Genomic DNA, 20,484 nt, shown 5'->3' with positions numbered 1-20,484 from the left:
CTGCTCCTTTCGTTTTTCATGCTCGGTTGGAAATGAAGCTTGCACAGAATACCTTACATGAACTGTGCAGAGAGACAACTGTATACAGCAGGAATTGAGAACAAATATACAAAATCGACTGGGGTACTCACCAACGTGTCTCAAAGACATCGTACATTTCGTGACCAAATTCAGCCCCCTTGACATTCGTTCGCCGAGGTGTTTTTTTAGTTTATTTATTCTGTTCTACAAAGTATTTCTGACAGTCTCCTACATACACATGTATCGACAATAATATTCTGGTCTGCTAATGAACGATGGTATTGAACGAGTGCAATTATCATAATATGGCAGCGATGGAAAAGTATTTTTCTTCTCTTCTTTCCTTTTTTTTTCTTTCTGGAGAATGACAGTGAATACATTGGGGGTATTGTCTAGTGCTTTCCTCGTTTCGATCGCTTCGTGTGTTTGTTCTAGTGATTTGATTTGATTTAATCTATTTGTTCCTGCATTATATCATTGCACATGCAGATATGTACATGCAATCGCCATTGTCTGCACTAAATTAGTATCATTACGTCATGATGCACAAACAATGAAATGCTGCAAAATGATGTTGACAGAAGAGATTATGAATGTTTTGACATGTGTGAGTTGTTATAATTGGTCTTGAGATGTTTGTGATAAGAAAAAAGAAGAAAGAAATAGTGAAATAACAGTGTTGTAACACTAATTACAATATGAATATAATGCTGATTAGTTGTGTACACGCAGGTAAACAACAATAATCATTGAACTTCCCATTAACAAAGACACATAAAAAGCCTTAGTGACTCAAATAGAACTAAGACTTTTCTAACCTTAATGTTTATTTAGCCTACACAACTGATATGAAATGTATAATCATTGTGCATTCGTTTTTGCACACAGCATGAAAAACACATGAGGTACTTTCTCACTGGAAAGATTGCTACGTGTATTAAAGTTGCAGTTGTCTTTCACATTTTGCTCTTCCCTTTTTCATCCTCTGTATCTGATAATAATAGAGAATCTCCGATTTACACTTGAGATGGGCATAAAATAAATGTGTGTGCATGTGTTTGTGCGTGTGTGTGTGTGTGTGTGTGTGTGTGTGTGTGTGCATTCACGCGCATGTGTTTTTGTGTGTGTGACCGTGTGAGTGTGTGTTTGTAAGTGTCATTTCTCTATTCTTTTTTCCCCTTTTATTACCGTGTAGCGAACTCAGTAACATCATCTGTGGGTGTTGGACACTCGTGCGAAAAACAGGCGTAATCAAGATGAATGCGCGTATTATAAAGCAAAGCGATTCCAAAGCCGTCCGCCGGACACCGACGCAAACGATCGCCGCGCCGCAGCTATCTCCAATGTCTAAATCCTTTAATGGGTAGAAACACTTGGCAGGCGATACGCGGCGTCCGTCTTCCGTGACAGGCGTATTAAAGGGGATGGGGGCTAACCATGGCGTCACCCCCCCCCCCCCCCCCCCCCCCACACACACACACACACAGGCCGATAAAGTCCACGCTTGGTGTAATTTTTGTTGCTGTTGATAGTGATGGTGATGTTCGAGTTTGATTTTGTGTTTTTGACTCATATTCGCTTTTTGGTTTACTCATTTACTTTGTGTTATTTGCTTTGGTGTGAAGGAAGAATGGTGTCTGAGAAAGGTATCTCTCAAAGGCACTGTTGACCATTGAAAGCAGTGATTAAAAAAATGTTCGAGCTATCACATGAATGCATAATGTGTAGGTCAGTTCTATCACGAAATATTTGAACATAATACAACATTTGCAATAAAACCTAGAATGTAAGAAGATATCGTCATTTTTCTCAAACCATACTGTAGACGGTTTAGTTTAGAAGCATATCTATTATAACTATTGTTCATGTTTTGTATATTTAATGATACATAATATATACAAGATTAATTATACTTATTCAATTTTCACATCGGTTGTTTCTATCCTATGGAAAGCTCACATTTAGAACCATTTTGAAGCACTGAGCAGGGTTTTTGTTTCATCTGCAAAAAAGGTAAATAATGCCTTTAAGCTACCGATGGATCTTTCGATAACATGTAGGATCTTTATTTTTAATACCACGGCGATGTGCTTTACCTATTCATCTTGATATTTCTTGTATTTTCTTTCTCTAATGTTTTCATCATACAGCACATCGAAATCAGTGTAAGGGACTGTTAACACACGAACTCCCTTCTTCTTTCATATCTTTATCAGTATGTTTGGTACGAATACGCATTACTGGTACTGCAAAGAGTACATATTGCCCAAGCAGGTAACATTCTTCCTCATGGCTACTTCTAAAACACTGATCAATTCAGTGCTTATTTACGTCGATGTAGGGCACTTTGTCAATCAGATGCAAAGGTAAAATTCTTGTTCCTTTGTCTTATGTTCCGTGTATTTTGACTCTTAATCCTGTTGCCAATTTTTTTTTTTCCTAATGATCGACTGGCAGATGATTAATTAAAGGTGATAATAAATCAAGCCTTTGGAAGGAATTATGATTAACAGTGACTAATAACATCTTACTTGTTTGTTTTCTAACTGTGCAATGTTTGAATTCAATTATTTATCTGCTATTTTCACTCCGTGTTACGTCCTATTGCTGAATTCACTACTAACGCCAAAAATCTGCACATAAAATGATAACAATCCACCTCTCTTCATATCAAACTACACTACTAGTACAGCTTGGGAAAAAAAAAAGTAATGCACATTTATCAAGCTCGTTTCAAGCAATGTGTGGGAGTTTGAAAGGAGAACATTGAATAGTTCTGTGCAGTAAACACACACGTCAATAAACACAGGTGTTTCAACATTGTTAACCTGTTCCCTCTTTCTCCTTTTTCCTCCTTTGATGGGAATGGGATACTAACTGTCAAACTGTTCAATGCTTTATGGGCCAAATGGCTGCAGGTATCCGTCGCAAAGCCGTGTGGGACCTCTCGCACGGATGTTGAGTTGGAATCTGCTGCCTATTTTTGTGAAACAGCGATGCCCCGTGACGTACTTGGACTTTGTTGATGCGTCCATTAGGGCAATTCTGAAACCCATTTTATTTCTTAGAACGCGACACCAAAGGAGAAGAGGTAAGTCGGTGGCACCTTTAAGGCTGATGTAATAATCCCGATCTCCACGGCCGTATAGTTAGGGTACGTCGGGAAGTGGCATTCGAGTAAAAACAAGGGGATTAAGTTTCTAATACCGCGATAAATTACGCGGGATGAGGTAGCGATTGAAGGAGCCAAAGTGCCGTGACCTCGACTGTAGGGTATGATTCGTAAGACTCCGAACGACAGCCGAACGACCTTCGAACGAGCAGCTATCACCAAACTACGTCGCGAGCCGGTCCGTTTATTAGGCAATCAGTGTTCTTCCACAAGACACATTGCAAAGACCGTGATGCGTTCGCCTTGGATTATTGCAATGTGAAGAAAAGACAATGTATGGAAGGAGCGGAAAAAAAGAGGGGGTAAATCAAGTAGGCAATGTGACATCTAAGAAAGAGCTATTCTTGAAATTTACAGCATCAGATCCATATCTGCAAACGCAATAGACACACGCCTATCTCTTCATAGCGGCGCCGTTGAAATGATAGGAAGGCGAAGAGCAGACGAAAATTGGATGACGTTACCAATACACGATGGTGATAATAATATTCATTCTACTTTATGTGTTTGGAATGATTATGAAACAAAAAGTGACAGCACCTAACAATTACGGTCAGTTCCTGATGCACCTTTGATCACTCTAACGATGTTCTTAATGAAGTAATGGCCCTAGTGACAGTCAGCCCATCAGGGCAGGCATAGAATATCTTTCTTTCCACATAAAGACTTTGCAATAAAGCCCAAAATAAAAGGAGATACCACATTTTTCTCAATAAACCATACCTCTAGACGGTTTAATCTAGAAATAATCTTATCCTAATTTTTGGTTCATTTTGTATATCTAACACTATTTCATATTCATTTTTATTGGTCTACATTTTTACATTATTGTTGTTTCTATCCCTAACTCGCAATTAAGAACTATTTGTGAACCTGCACCACAAAACAAACAAAAAGTCGCCAGACATTAATTTTTAGTTAAGACTATTATTTTGAAAGAGGAGACTTTAAGTTTTAAAATGGTGTATAACTCAAATCATAGGGACTCGCTTAACCCATCTTCATATTGGAAAGAAAGCACAAACTCAGGAAAAGTGTGAACTGAAAAAAGAGGCTCTGAAGTACAGTGTCTATTATATTCAAGCGCTTAATCTTTACCAAACCATGCTGGCTGTGCGATGAAAGGTACAAAAAACAGAAAGTAGACCACAGGAGTAACAACAATGAAGGAATTAACAGATTAAACTGAAATTAAGCATGCCTTATTAACACATTCTGTCCATAATTAATCCAAACTTTCAAAGCAGTAGCATTATCATTTCAAAAGTTATTTGAGTTGAAAGTGCAGAGTGTGGACAAGGATTCTCAGAAATGATAAGGGGACTCTAAAGACACACCCAATCACACCATTCTACCGAAAATGTTCGAGATAAACTGCTAAAAAAGACACTTTCCTGCCGGTTTTATGATCCCAAATTTTAGCATAATGTAAAGGAAGATGTGCTCTTTCAGAAAATATGAAAAAGTCAAGATCGGCTTTGTTGACCCATTTCACTTATTTTCAGTCCTCACGCAAAATCAGTGTGTGCGACTTTTTATTCGTTTTGTGATGCACGGTCACATATTGAAGCACTAAAGCAGGGTTTTTGTTTCATTTGCACATGGGAAATAATGCCTTTGAGTAAAATTGCGAAGCTTGGCACATTCTAGCATGATACAAATTCTCTATGAAGCTTCTACAATACCGTCTGTTATATTGTTCCTTTCTTTTTTTTCCCCCCTTTGTCTCTTTATTGTATATATGTATACATACATAATTACAGTCATATTGATGAAGAAGGATAGCATTGTATTTCTTAGTAGACTAAGAGGATGCAACCACAATTTCCTTTCTCTCTTGACGTGTTATACTGGATCGATGTTAGGTTGACCTTAATTATGGCTCAATGAAATAACACTGGCTTTCTCGCTGGTCGCCTTCCAACAGGAAATTATACGTACTGGCAAACACAGCTGAGGGGAGGCGCCACACGACCCACCGTTTCTGCTGAACAGGTGCTTTGAGTGACCTTTAACCCCGGAAGTCATTCAACCCAGGATAGATATCCGACTGTTTGTCTCACTATTACTCTTTACGTCTATATATCTATACCTCACAGGCCATTTCTCCCGACGCCATCCAGTCTCCATCAATTACAACTTTGAAATTACTTTGCTAGGGATGTTTGTTTTTTTGTGTGTCTTTTTTTAAGGGAAAAATCTGCACGAAGTTACCAAAAAAAAAAATGGAAATTGATTACGACAATGCAAGCGTCAACATAGTATGATTCTAGCGGATCTCGCGCAAATGAAAAATAATATCAGTGACGTCATACTTGTTTGTGTGTATTGTGTATCTTTGTTTGTGTCTGTGATTCTGTCTGTGTTTATATGGGGGGGGGGGTGGACAAGTGTAGGTATGAACTAGAAAGAAGTAATAACCTGCATTATTGCACGGACACCACCGTCATTGCGTATCCGTTTGATTCGCACCCTCAAAGAAACCGGAAGCTTGCCCTTATACCTAGCAACAACAAAGTTAATTCCTGCTTGAAAGACTTAACAAGAAGGAACAGGTGAATGCAAGGATTCGTTCTTTGGATGTAGGAAAAGGAACATCCATGAATATGCACACACAAATGCACACACGTTAAATGCACACACACATAACCGTATACACTTTAGTATTAATAATGTGATGTTTAAAGACACATCCTTTAGGCACCTCAGCAGCTGTTCGAAATGCACCAAGAGGCATTTTACTCGTAGCAAATTATCGGAATTACATTTTATGCATTTTACCGTGTATGTATATAACGAATTGCAATTCCATGTTTATATCTGTAATACAAACAGGTTTGTTATATTCATATGTATACATCATGTCTTTTTTGTACAATTGTGAGCAATTCAGCAATCCATATTGCTGCGAGTCACGATTTCAATAAACCATGAATAATGATACTAATAATAGTAATTCATTGTAGAAACGGTCTCTTCATAACCAGAGTACATGCTACATGCTACAAGCTACAAGCCTCTTGATTGGGATTCGGCATTCACATTCACACGCAAAGGTTGGCGTCATACAGTCCTGAAGTTGTTACGCGATTGTAATACGAACATAGAATAACAATTGATTTTTCAATTTCGTGCGAAGTTGGCCCCGAACATCGTCAAAAGCCAATCAACACCCAAACCAAGTGCGATATGCCTACGAACGGTCACACGCTGGCACCCGAATCACAAACGAAGGCTGCAAGAACATGCGAATCTTTGTTTTTAAAGGGATCATAGTTTTGGCTGAGACCTAATTTCAGGTTTCTAACATTTTTTGGTGATATAATGAGAAACCTCTTATGAAATATGAAAGAGCATGTAATTCCATGAGGAATTCAACGTTTATTTGATGAAAATTGGTTTTGAAATGGCTGAGGTATCCAAAACAGAGTGATTATAATAAGTGTGGGACCCACACTTTATAACGATCTCTTTGTTTTACTTTGTTTTTGGATGTTTCAGTCATTCCAAACCCGATTTTCATGAAATGAACTTTGAATTCCTCTTAGAATGGTATTCTCTGCACTATTTAATACGTGTTTTCTTGGTATCTCGCAAACAATGAAAAGCCCAGTTCTCATCTCCACCAATCCCTTTCAGACGTTTACCCGAAGGACACACTAAGGAGACACAATAGCTACACGAAGATTTTGCCACCGTTCACTAAGTTTCTGCAGAAGTTTGAGAAAATCAACCGACTGTCAAACGATGGCGGAAGATGACCTTACGAATGACAGAAAATTTATACGATCAGAGCTGAATTTGAGCATTTCCTTTATCATGTGTCCAGCTTTAGTCAATTTCGGGACAGTGTGAACGCCACTTTACAAAACAATGTCAAAACGCAAACACAAGCCGGGGACTCACGAAGTACTAGTATATGGAGTCCTTTGCCCCCAAAATATAAGGAGAAACTAAAAGAAGGAAATTTAACTTTACATCGATCACGATCACAACTTACGGAGTGCGTCGGGAGGGCAGGCGAGAGTAACGTTGTGTCCAGCTTCCGTTGGTGGCCAGCAGGTCAGGGTGTCGTGAGAGGCATTGCAGAACGGAACTTCGAAGGAAAACAAAGAAAAAAATCGAGACCTTTTTAGTGGCAGATACATACATATCTCAATGAGTAGCTTATAAAAAAATTAACAAAAAAATAAACACACATCATTCATGTCAAAGTTACAATAAAAGGGTATTTCAAAAATGCTGTCTGTATTTGAATCATGACACATATTTTCATTACATTATCATACCATGTTTTCTTCATACTCAACCCTATTTCATAATTACGATTATGATCTTACTTTTTCAGCTCCTTTTTTTCTGTCCTACTTTTAATCTCTTCTCAGCAGAGCCCCAGGGAACTGATATCCGTTGGATCTTGCATTTTGTTCTGGGACGCCGTGAAGAGAGAAGTGCATTGTCGTTGTTAACCCCGCGCAATAGCTGAAAAGTGACGAATTGATACGGCGTATACAACGATCGATTTAGGCATGAACTAGTTTTCAATCAAGAGTTATCTCTGAGTAGGTGATAGTTTGCAATCGGATTCATTCTCCCACACTTTCCTAAGTCTCGCCGTCTGTCTGTCTGTCTGTCCCTCTATCTCTCACTCTATATATATATTCCTCCCTATCTCTCCGTTTTGATCTGTTTGTCTACTACAATATTCCTTTTGAGTCGTTCCTCCTCTCGCCTTCGCTCCTTAATTTCCTTCTTCTTGTTGCACAGAGCTGCTGAATTTCAGTAGATAGACATTGTCTGAGCGACAAGACTGACAAGGGGGGTAATGTCCCTAGAAGTTCAACCAGGAACAAAAGTGACAATTTCCGCTTCAATATCATAATGTAAATCGGAGGTGCCGACGAGCTACACACCAGCGAAAGGACTAACTTGTGACCATGTTCGAGAAACGAGTGTTAACATGTGTAGAGTATCATAGCATTGCCCATTTTTGTTATATGCAGGTGACTTGCCGAATGCTTACTGCTATACATTCCATACAACAAATGATGTGCCACAAAATCATTCCTGACTTATCCACGCAAGGACCAGCTCTGAAAGATGCGGCTCACATACAAGATTTGCAAGCAAAATGTCGGAAGTGATGACTTTGTCAGCCTTAGATCGACCTATATGCGATCAGGGGTGCGATTGAGTTTAGAGACAACTTACCCATCAAATTTGAAACGCAAACCACGAACTACACTGAGCAAAACGAGACTGTAAAACCCTCCTGGACGCGGGACGGTCAAATGAGGTCTTGAAAACAATTCAGGTATACTTTTGACCATTAACGTAAAAATCCACTTCTTTCTGCGATTCAAACAAACAAAAAACAAACAAACGTGGCAGCAGGATCTACTAAATAGGCAATCATTGCTTTCCGCATGATTAGAGTGTATTGAGAGATATTTGAATAATAAATAGATACATTTCGAAACGTATCGCTCTTGGCTACTGACTGCACGAGTTGATTACAAAAAAAGAAAAGAAAAGACGAGAAACTATCCATAATCAAGGTATTGGAAAGAAATAAATCCCTTTATTGGAGAAAGTCGTCAAAATCATTTAACCTTCATGTGATGAACTTTGCATGTCAAGGACAGTGCAAAGCAAACAAACAAACAAACAAGCAAACAAACAGAAAAGAAAAGAAAATGAAAGTCAAAAATAAAAACATCATTACGCCCACGGAGCTTATCTAGTGAGTTCATTGTTATCGACCTCCCTTCTGCTTTCTTCTTCCACTGCCTCTAATTACATCACCTAGGAGAGGATATCACGGACACTTTCCTAGAGGTGGCGAAAAAAGGCCAGAGGGGTGTAATGAAATCATGCCCATCAATGTGATTGAATAGCACGATGAATACTGGACGGTTGAGAGGCGTAACTGATATGAACTTTGAAATCACGGAGAGAGAGAGGAAGAGAGGGAGAGAGAAAGACAGAGGGAAATGCATATACGATACATGCAGGGTGAGAGAGAGAGATGGAGAGAGAATATTCGCACAATGTCATATCATTCCCCACTGAGCTGCGAGCCTGAAACACTGTCTGATTGGCTCTGATTGGGTCGTCACCTCGTAAAACGGTAAATTTTCTTAGCATTTCATGGTTCCTTTTCATACTCTCTTCCTCTCTCTCCTGTTATCTTTTTTTTCTATTTCCTTATTCTTCTTCGTTTCTAAACGCGAAAAAAGTCAAGTTCATATTCTACGAAATGTGTGCAGAATAGCCAAAGGGACGGTGGAGTATGGTGCTCGATAGGAGTAATTTAAAGCGATCTACACCGTATGCCAGTCTTATGGTTTACAAGCTAGAGGCCCTGCATGGACGAGATGTATTATACTCTTGATTCAACTAGTCTTTAAAGTCAAGAAAAAAAAGCACACACACAAAATGATAACGTCAATCAATAAATGAAATAAACGTGAGCTACATTGTATAAGCACCAAAGCAATGACCAACACAACAACAACAACAACAACAACAACACAGACAGAAACAAAAATAGACAAACAAAAGACCCTTAATTTGAACACATCTGGAATTATAACATAACTTGATTTGTGAATGCATCACATTGAAAATAATTTTATTGACATGATTGCACATCATGACCAACATTTATATTATTATAATGAACGTGTGTAAATATATTATATATATATATATATATATATATATATATATATATATATATATATATATATATACTTATATATAATTGAAAGAAATTTGACTGAGGCGGGACGTTGCTCTCGATGTTAGTCTCCCTTTTATTTGTCAAGCTTTCGGCCCTTCATTGGACCGTCGTCAGGACCTACCAACAGAATGATTATTATATGAATAACCTGATGTGTCATATAATATATAATGCAATTTCACATATTACCAATCTTTTAAATCATTTCCTTTATATACACAAATCAATCATTCAATTCAATACAAATATCCAATCTAACCTCAAATCATCATCAGAATAACATCAGATAATAACAGAACGATTGAATGGTAATTATTGTCTTGTATTCTTGAACAGAAGATGAGCACATGGTGCTGGGATGCACGATAACCATACGAGTCCCACGCAGGTAATTTACAGAAATTGTTGTTGTTTATACATTTGATTTAAGAGTTGATATATTTTTGGCAGGGTTAATGTTATTATATTTCGCTAGTATATTAGAAATACATAGGATATGTTGATTTAGATAGTATCATATCAACCGGAGTTGTGTGTGTGTGCTTATGTGTGTGTGTTTGCTAGTGTGTGTGTACGTGAATATGTATATATGTGCGTGTGTATGTGGGTGTGTTTGTGCGTATGTGGATGTATACATATACGCAATACAAATAGACATATGAATATGATATATATGTATAATGATTCTGTTTGTGATCATTATGCTAGGAATTATAAGATAATATGATTATTTTATGACAGCATTATGATATAATAATCTATTTATATGTGGATGTATACATATACGCAATACAAATAGACATATGAATATGATATATATATGTATAATGATTCTGTTTGTGATTATTATGCAAAGAATTATAGGACAATATGATTATTACATGGCAGTATTATGATATAAGAATTTATTTATATATATTTTTTGGACATATGATGTTATTCTGAAGATGATTTGAGGTTAGATTGGATATTTGTATTGAATTGAATGATTGACTTGTGTATATAAAGGAAATGATTTAGAAGATTGGCAATATGTGAAATTGCATTATATATTATATGACACATCAGGTTATTCATATAATAATCGTTCTGTTGGTAGGTCCTGACGAAGGTCCAATGAAGGGCCGAAAGCTTGACAAATAAAAGGGAGACTAAGATCGAGAGGAACGTCCCGCCGCCTCAGTCCAATTTCTTTCAATTATATACAACCAACAATGCGGCACCGCGCACGTTCGGGACCCAGGGAACTATCACACACACACACACACACACACACACACACACACACACACACACACATACACACACACACACACACACATATATATATATATATATATATATATATATATATATATATATATATAAATATAAAATTATATACATAACTTATTACACATGTTTGATTATGTATGCATATTATAATGAGTTGGTCAGAGGGAGGAAAGTCGCCGAGGGTGAACGACCATTCTTAACACCTTTCATCATTTTGCCTAAAATAAGTAAATCCAAATCAATTCATTTCACTATTCTTGTCAACAGTTTCAACACTCAGGAAAAAAAAAGCAAAACAAAACAAGAAAAAAAAAACCACAAACATTTACTCCCACAAAGTATTGAAAGATTACCTTGGTAATGCGTCCTGTTTTGTTTTGTTCTTGCTTATCAAAGCTCATTAGTTTTTGCGTCCAACCGAACTGCGTTATGTTTTTTTTTTTTTTTCGTGGATTCATTTTCTTTCTTCTCGCTCTCTCACTCTCTCTCTCTCTCTCCCTCTTTGTTATAGCCTCCGTCTCTCTTTCCCTCATTCCCCACCCTCTCTCTCTCTCTCTCTTTATGATATACTATTTATCTGTTTCTCTTACCACTCATGGCGTTAATGTTGTTGCGAAATCACGTTTCCCAGAAGCATATTCGAAATTGATGGCGGGGTTGGCATTGAGAAGACATTTCGTGAATTTTCAACTACATCAGGATGTTATTTGAGGTAACGTTTCAAGGAAAGGCAAGGATTGAAGCTTACGATATTGTTTATTCTGTAACTACTGATTGTTACTTGCACTGCAACATCTGCAAATTCTTTCTACAGATTGTTCTATTCAACTCCCGCCATAATGAATTTTATATGAAAGTGCTATTTCAGGGAATGCGTCAGGAAATCCAATGACTTTGCCTTGAATTACTGTATATCTAAAAGTTTTAAGCACTTGACGCTTAAAAAGGAATGATATATCTATTCATTTATTTATAAAATTCTATGCTCGGCTCTTTCTAGTTTAACTGCATTATGTGATATAGGACGGTCATAATTACCAGAGAACGTTTCTTGGAAAGGCGAGCAATTCGGTTAATCTTGTATAGTGATACACGCATTGCAATATTTTGAATTTCTCTCTAAGCACGGTCTTTAGTGCTTTATCTAAAGAGTTAGGCAATACGAGACAGCCATTGCAGGGAACGCTTCACAGAAAGTCAAGGAATTGAGTTTGTCTCGCACCTTTGCGGTATTAATTGTTATGGGCAGTGCAATATCTTCAGAATAATATTATTCTCCTTTAACATGGTTCTTTCAAGCCCACTATGGCTTAAAGAGTTAATGTAAGATTCAGTTTGCTGCATCGTAGGAGTTGTTGCCATACAAATGATGCACAGGATAGAGTGCGTTAGTGGATATGTAGCGCACTCGAGGGTATTTACAATTGTGAAACATGCACGAGGCGAAGCCGAGTGCAAGTTGCACTACATTGTAGGTGAGCTGCATCTCCACTAACGCCACGAAATGATCCTGTTCATCATTTGTTTTATAAAATGGGTTGAAAACTAACAGCATTTTTCACGTACCTTTGTGGGTCAATACCAGTCAGCTACATGTAGCACTCGCTCAAGTCAAAAAGTCAAGATGTCCGAAGATGTTCGTCCCAAACATTTACGCACGTCGCACTCGGAAATCCCGCACATACAAGTACTGTACGTATGAGTATACGTACGCCACATGTTATGCACAAGAAAGGCCGGCCGGCAGCCCGAACTAGAAATTGTTTACAGGATTGACAGCGCGTATAGTAGCGCGCGACGCACTTGTAACAACTGATTGAGTGCGCACTGCTAGTGTAAACATTGTGACGTCAGGCCGTGCATGTTAGTGAGAAATTAATGCACGCACACGTGACTCATTTCAGCGCTTCCATTCTTGAACCCATTTTATAAAACGTTTTCAACGCGCTTATACGTACTGTAAGCAATTCATATCATTTGGGGGTAATGAAAGTATTCGTAATTAATTGATTAATCAACGATCTCTACCTCCTGACAGCTGAATATGGTTTGTGTTTGAATGTTCAGCGCTTGGGTGGAATTGTGTATGCTTTGTTCTTAACTGTAACGTATGTGTTCTTGTTAAATCTGAAACATCTAATTTCCGTTAAGATTCGAGGTCACTGAGACATTAATCTTTCGTTTTAATTCATTATTTTTTTCAACAATCATTTCAAGAGGATGTTGCTCCTGCAAACCAAACAGGAAATGATCCCTGCGCCCATACATCAACCGCGGCCCTAGTGGCGTATACAGTTTGTTTATCAACCCCTTGTAACTTTACATGCCATGGCGCCAAGCCGACTCAGCTTTGCTCTCGCACGGAGATATCGACTTCACTTTGACTCAAAGCTATGCAATCCCGCTTACCTTACCGCTCATCGATCTCTCGTCTTATAGATGCTCGATGACAGCATTGCTGCGGAGTAATTCCGCGACTGTCACATACGTAATGCTGCCAACGCTTTGCCGAAAAAAGTCACATACTGACTAAGCGTTGCGGATTGCCTGTCTCCACTTAAATGCACAACCATTTTATCTAGACTTCTTGTCTTTACATGTTTGTTTGTCTGTCTTCGTCTTTGTTATCTTTTTTCTGGGGGGGGGGGGAGGGGAGGGGCAGAATCTGTTTCTTTAGCAACAAGTTTTTCGTGACAGCGATTAATAATTACCTTATTCATTTTGTTTTTGATTTTGTGCAGGCATTGAATGATGGGGGCTTATTGTTATTAATTATGTAATGCTTCACCTGGAACAATAGGTATGACGCCAATCTGCAGCTTATGTCTTTGCTACAATCAACTTTGCTGTATAAAGACAGAAAAAAGGGGGATAATAAACCCTTAAAAAATGATGACAGAACAGTCGATGAAAGGGTTTCCAGGTGCCTTGGATCGTAAATATTCCGCGTGCCCCTTTAATGGGGACACTCAAATTTCCACTTGTCCTGCCGCTTGCTCATGATGATGGAATCACGGATTCATACAGTACTAGTTTTGTTTTGTTTTTTTTTTTCACGCTTGTCATTCAAGGCCACGGGATGGGAAAAAAAAACCGAGAAAGATGGGCAGCTTAGATTTTCTAATAAATGTATTCATACGCTGACATTTTAGGGCACCCTTGGATCCCCCCATGGGAAGGGACACTTCAGGGTTCTATTTTATTTTCTGTTTGCATTTTATATCGTTTCTGTTGTTGATGTTGATGTCCTGTTTCAGGAATATACTACTGTTTCTTGACTGCCGGCGTACCTAGAAGCCTGTTTTCCTTTTTAAAACATCAGCTGGTAGGGGAACGAGTGCTAGAGGCATCAGGCCTTCGCCTGGGAATGATTATCAGAGAGAAATATTGAATATGTCTATTTTCCAGCTCCTGAATTTCATGATATCCACTAAAAAATCCCCCGCCGGCTGCGTTTCATAAGGGGTGCGCCTCCCTCTCATCAGGAGCTTTACTGCTCCTGTTTCTCCGCTATCCCGAAGTAGGGTTTCCTTCTCCCTCTCCTTCTTCCCTTTTCTCTTTTTCTATCTCTTTTTTTTTACCCCTCCTATACTGCGTCGTCAAAACGAATGAATCACACGTCTTGGGAAATCAAACGAAAAGTCGTATTTTTTGCGATGAAACGAGCATGTTTGATAAATTGGATTCCCTCTCTTCCTCACCCTCGCTCGAATACTTCCAAACGAGAAGAAGCGAACAAGAGGTGTGGGGGGGGGGGGGGGAGGGTAAATAGTCTGCATTAAAATATATCCACGGGATTAAAATATGCCAGTATATGAGCACATTCGTCGGAGATTGATAAAGAGTGTATTACAATTACCTCCGAGCAGAGAGATGTACTCAAAGTTGTGTGATTGCACAAGAATAAAATCAAGTAGATTTCTAATTTCTAATTTTTTAAACTGTATTTTTCTAACTGTTTAGCTTACAATTCTTCCGTTTCATTTCCTATGAGAACAAGATAAGTGTTGTTATTTAAAAACCGTGTTTGCTTGTTTGTTTTATTCCCGTATTAAAAATCAACATATTTTATACATAAAGGTCCAGTAAAGAAAAATACATACGGAGGGTAGCCCATTTTCAGTAGTGACAATGCCAGTCACTTCTGGTCTTCCATGGGGCCCTGTTCACAAAAATTACATACAATCAGGGACTGATAGAACCATACATACATTGCTACATTGTGACTACAATTATTACACATTGTTCAAAGGTTTGGAGCATTAAAAAAATCAAGTGGAAAGGACTTCCGTTTTGTCTAAATTGAACTTAAAAACGGGTAAAGAGGAAAGTTGACGTAAATCATTAGGTATGTTATCATACGCTGCTGCAGCTCTGTATGAAAATGATCTCTTATGATAATTATTTTTAGCCTGTGGTAACTATAAATCATTTTGTTTACGGAGAGAGTATGGTGATGTCTTGTACTTAAACATATCTTTCATATATTCTGGAGCCATGTTATTCATAATCTTACACATAAATGAAAGCAGATGAATTTTTTGTCTTTTGATTACTGTATTCCACTCTAAGCTATAATGTACATCACTTGTAGCAATCAGGGAATTAGTGTAATTCGTGTTAAAGAGTATCATGTAGACATCATCAATATCTGCAGTCGTCGGTTATGTAAAAAAGTGGGTTGTTTCAATTCTCTGACTGGATAAACAATGTGCTGTTGTACTGTAATTGTTTGAAGACAATCAGACATATCACATGACCTGAAATAAAATCAAACTTAAATGGAAAACATCCAAAAAGACTGTCAAATAAACAAACAAACAAACAATCAGACATATCACACGACGAGAAATTAAAATCAAACTTAAATGGAAATCATCCAAAAAGATGGTCTATAGGACTTCAAAAGTGTCCTTATACACTCTAATAATAACTATCCGTATGGGGTTTCCTAAGAAGTAAGTTCGCTTTCCTTTTCCGTACTAACAATAGTTTGTGCGCTATCTTAAACAAAGGGGTAACTATGACAACGGCAAAGTTTGTTCGATGGGTCTCTTGTTGTTATGAAAGCCTTTCTTGATCCCATGTTAGAAAATTAATCGATACCCAGTGACCAGTAATTTTCAACTCCCTGGCATTAAGGCAACGTCTTCGTTATGTTGCGATTTTTTGTGCTGTTTTACTTGTCTTTAACCAATTAAGTATGAAACATGGACACATAACCAACAACAATCATAAATCGCGAATTTCAATGAGTAATGAAACAAAATCATCAATGACAAAAGATTAGAAATAAATAGAAATAAATAAATAAAGTGCTTAGATTTTCATACGAACTTTTACATAGATACAACGTCGGACGTCGGAAAAATTATCCAGTGTGTGTTTGTTTGGTTGTTTTTCTCTCCTAAATGTAGCAAATGCTGGTACACATTGCCCAGATTTAACTTTTGACGACCACACTACTAGATGACAGATTATAATAAATTCGACTTTTGCAGATTGGTGCAAATAATATCCACACACAATAAACTTCACACACACACACACACACACACACACACACACACACAGACACACACACTGACATGGAATAGATAGACACAGGAAGTATACATAGAGAGATAGGGGATGAAAGGTGTGATGGGATTTAAAAAAAAAAAAATCATTGTGTAGGCCTACATACCACCCAACTGAGTCAGCGCCGCCGTGGTGTTCTCATGGTCAATCCTGCACAGCAAGTCGTGCAACCCTTGAAACAAGGAACCATGGTCCTGAACATGCGGGGACGCAGTGGCGTTGCTGGGCGTGGCCGGGCTGGTTCGGGGCTGGAGGTCCCGCATCGTTGTCGTTACACCATCTGACCTCACGAACTGTAGCGAAAAAAAAAATAGACAAAACAGGGAAAATAAAACGAATGGTAAAAGGAGTAAATTGGACCATGAAACATCTAGTAAGCACATCAAAGAGGGGAGGATTCCTTAATGCATATATCGTACACGATTTTCCGGATGTTACCGTTGATAATAATGGTGATAATGATAAGACTGTCTGTACTCTTGCATGTGACATCTTAAAACAACAAGTAACAAGAGACCCGGGGGTCTCGTGCTCACTTGAGTATCGTAAGTTCACCTACCATGCATTCTTGCAGACTCTTACCTGAGGACACTGGAAACTTTGGGCGGGGGCAGCTTTGAGATCTGGGGGCATGGTGACCATTTGCATATTCTATCACACGGGTAAAAATACCTGCCAAGTACATTGTACTTTAAAGAAGGTTGGACTATGCAGTTTTTGGGGAAAAAAAAGACTTAAAGCTCTATCACTTCTGATTCTAGAGAGTGATGGACTGGCCTTGAGGGGGATACAACATTGGTTGCCCGAACTAGAATTGTATTGCCCGACAGGTACGCGGCGCGCTCACACAGTCGAAGCAATCGTCCTCTTATTTTTTTTTTTTACGTGCTAACGTATGGGAATTTGCCCTCCATCGCGAAACCTCTCTGCGAGAAACTCTCATTTCTTGGTGGGTATATGTGTACCCGGAAGAAGGATGATACCCACTAATGTCACCAGCTGGAAGCTGGTGGTTTGTGCATGTGTTTACATGTGAAGTTAATGGCGAAACCCGGAAGAAGGATGATACCCACTAATATTGCCCGCTAGAAACTGGTGGTTTCCCGGCCAATCAAAATACCAACTACCCCATCAAAACTATATGGGTAATAATATTGAATATTCCTAAATTCAGGACAATTTAGGTCTGCATATGGATCCCCCCCCCCCCCCTGGGTCCGGGGGGGGGGGGGGGGCACGCCTGATTCCGCCGTGAACTTGAAACTATAGTCATCACAGTGAGCTCTATCACTAAAAGAAGATTTTAAAGATTTCTTAATTTTGAAGGGTTTGGGCCCAGGTGGGGTATGGTGCTTATTTGAACAAATTGAGATCCTGCCAAGTTTGGTGAAAATCGGTCATGGGGTTGTCAAGAGGAAGATGAAAATGTGAACAGTTTACGCCAACGAACAACGCACGACGGACGACGCACGACGGACGACGCACGACGAACGCCAGACGAAAAGCGATCTTAATAGCTCACTTGAGCCTCAGGTGAGCTAAAAATCCTACAATAAGCAAATAAAATTAATAAATATGTACAACAAATAAGCAATAAAATGAAGATAACGACGTTTAGTATTATCTACAAATCATCAGCACCTAGTAATCCACCAAAAGAAAAAAAAAAGGAACAAAAAAATAAAATACATGTACAACAAACACGGAAAGACGAGACAGAGCAAACACGTCATACAAAACAGTATAGGTCTACGTGTCTCTGGACGAAATAATGTATGCTGTTTTAAATTACCCATTGCGTCACCATGTTTGCTAACACTTCCAAGGGGAGATGCTGCCGGCACTGTCCAGCGTTAATCTAGCTGGTCGAGAACTGGAGTAAAAGTCTAGCACGTTTTTATTTTGTTTTATTTTGTCCCTCTCTGTATATGCAGCGCTAGACATCAATATGAACATGCACAGAAAGCCAATACGCAGTTCTTTTCCCCCTGTGGCAAGCTGAAATGTGTAGATATAGTGGTTCTTTGTGAGACCTTGTTCCAGTTTGAAAGTAGACCGCCGAAAATTGACGACGTTCGACCCAACACCCTGCAGTGCTGCCATCGATTGGATATCTGTTGTCCCAATGTGGGGCAGTTATGACGAAATCAGACACGAGGAGTCTTTTTCTTGCTTTCTTTCTTTTTATTAAACAGTACAACGTTAACAGCAACAAGTGTGGAAATCGCCTCAGTGTGGAGGAAGGGCTAAAGCCTATGAAGCAAGAAAACTCAAACAAAACAATGTGTTTGCCAATACTCAGACTGCATGTTAGATTTTGTAAACGGGATACCGGTACCTTTTCAGGTTTTCGCTTTGTTTTGACATCCGCTGAAAGATTATTCATTTCCATTTTGGACTGACTCTTCTGTTGAAGTTAAGACTTGAGTTAGACCTTACAGCATCATTTTTAGCATAGTTTCCAATAACTAATGTGAACATATTCCCCCTAAAAATGATAAATTCAATAGTGTACAGATGAGTAATAATTGATACATTGTACATGAATACATCAATATCGGTTCATGCGCATCTCTACAGACCAAAGTAAGTAGTAAAGTAGTCGCCATAACTTAGGCCCAAGAAAGAAAAGACATTCATGTGACGTACTTGGCGTTGCGTTTGTAAATCAGATGAAGGGCTGAAAACTTATTCAAGGGAATATGCATTACAGCGGTAATCATTGGTGCACTTCAATTCTGTTTTCACAATGTTTGTGGAAAGGATCTCCACGTTACAGACAGACCAAAACACACACGCACATACACATCGTATCTAAAAAAATCACCATTTTGTAGTTGGTATCAATTCTGAAAACTTGGATGCAGTCTGAAAATGTCCAAACCTAATGTTGGTTTTACCATAAGACAACTCTACAGCAGTAGTCAGCTGTAGAACTCCTCAACCAATCATATTCAGCAGAAAAAAAAAACAAACAAACACAACTTTTTCGAAAGTTATGATTGTCGGTACCTTCTTCTCCACATACCAGCATTTAGTCCTCATAAATCATGACATTTTCGTTGACACTGATCATCATGTTACACTCATGCTGCTATACATTACTATTTATATCCTAATCGAATTATTCCGTTGAAAGATACTTAAGGATGATACAATTTGTATATCCATTTTCTTTTCCACATTGAACCCGCATGCTCCCTTCTGTGAATCTCGCCTCGCTGTAAGGATAGAAAGAAAGCAGCAACAAAACCACGGAAAAACAAACAGATGGATCGAGTTTCTTCTTTGGGAAAAAAAAAAACTGTTGATACTTTTTCCCCTTTTATTCAGCGAGAGAGAGAAAAAAAAACAAAGCCTTTTAGTTTACATGAAATTTATCTCATAAGTCGTGGACATAGTTTGCATAACACGATTGGGGGCGCGTAAAAGCTCACGCTCCGGTGGGACACGGTTAACTCGGCGCGGATCCAATGTGTCACACCTATTTCTGCCCCGCTGCGTCTCGGGGGTAGTGCTACCCCGATCGCAGCTAGGCGGGTTCATTGGGGGGCAAGTAGTGATCGATTGTATCACCCGTAGCGACGTGTTTGATGCCAAGCATTATGGATGTGCATTGCCCCCTCCCCCCACCCCACCCTCTTTTTTCCAATGTTTTCCCAAAATCGTGGGTACAAGGCGAGTTTGCCTT

General features: G+C 38.7%; 1 protein-coding gene across 1 annotated transcript in view; it reads right to left on the bottom strand.

Annotated features, from left to right (window-relative positions):
* The window catches only part of LOC139730160 (corticotropin-releasing factor receptor 1-like), a 42,699-nt gene extending 25,273 nt beyond the window's left edge, over positions 1 to 17,426 (bottom strand). The window contains 3 exon segments of the mRNA XM_071641057.1: positions 7,194 to 7,289; positions 16,900 to 17,086; positions 17,376 to 17,426. Of these exon segments, the coding sequence (XP_071497158.1) occupies positions 7,194 to 7,289; positions 16,900 to 17,086; positions 17,376 to 17,426 (334 nt within the window).
* Between the last annotated feature and the right edge of the window lie 3,058 nt (positions 17,427 to 20,484).

This window comes from Diadema antillarum, unplaced genomic scaffold (assembly GCF_040938485.1).
Source record: "Diadema antillarum isolate AM-2024a unplaced genomic scaffold, OU_Dant_1.0 seq00000293_RagTag, whole genome shotgun sequence".
Lineage (NCBI taxonomy): Eukaryota > Metazoa > Echinodermata > Echinoidea > Diadematoida > Diadematidae > Diadema > Diadema antillarum.
The sequence above is the reverse complement of the archived record's forward strand: the minus strand, read 5'-3'. Positions and strand labels throughout refer to the sequence as shown.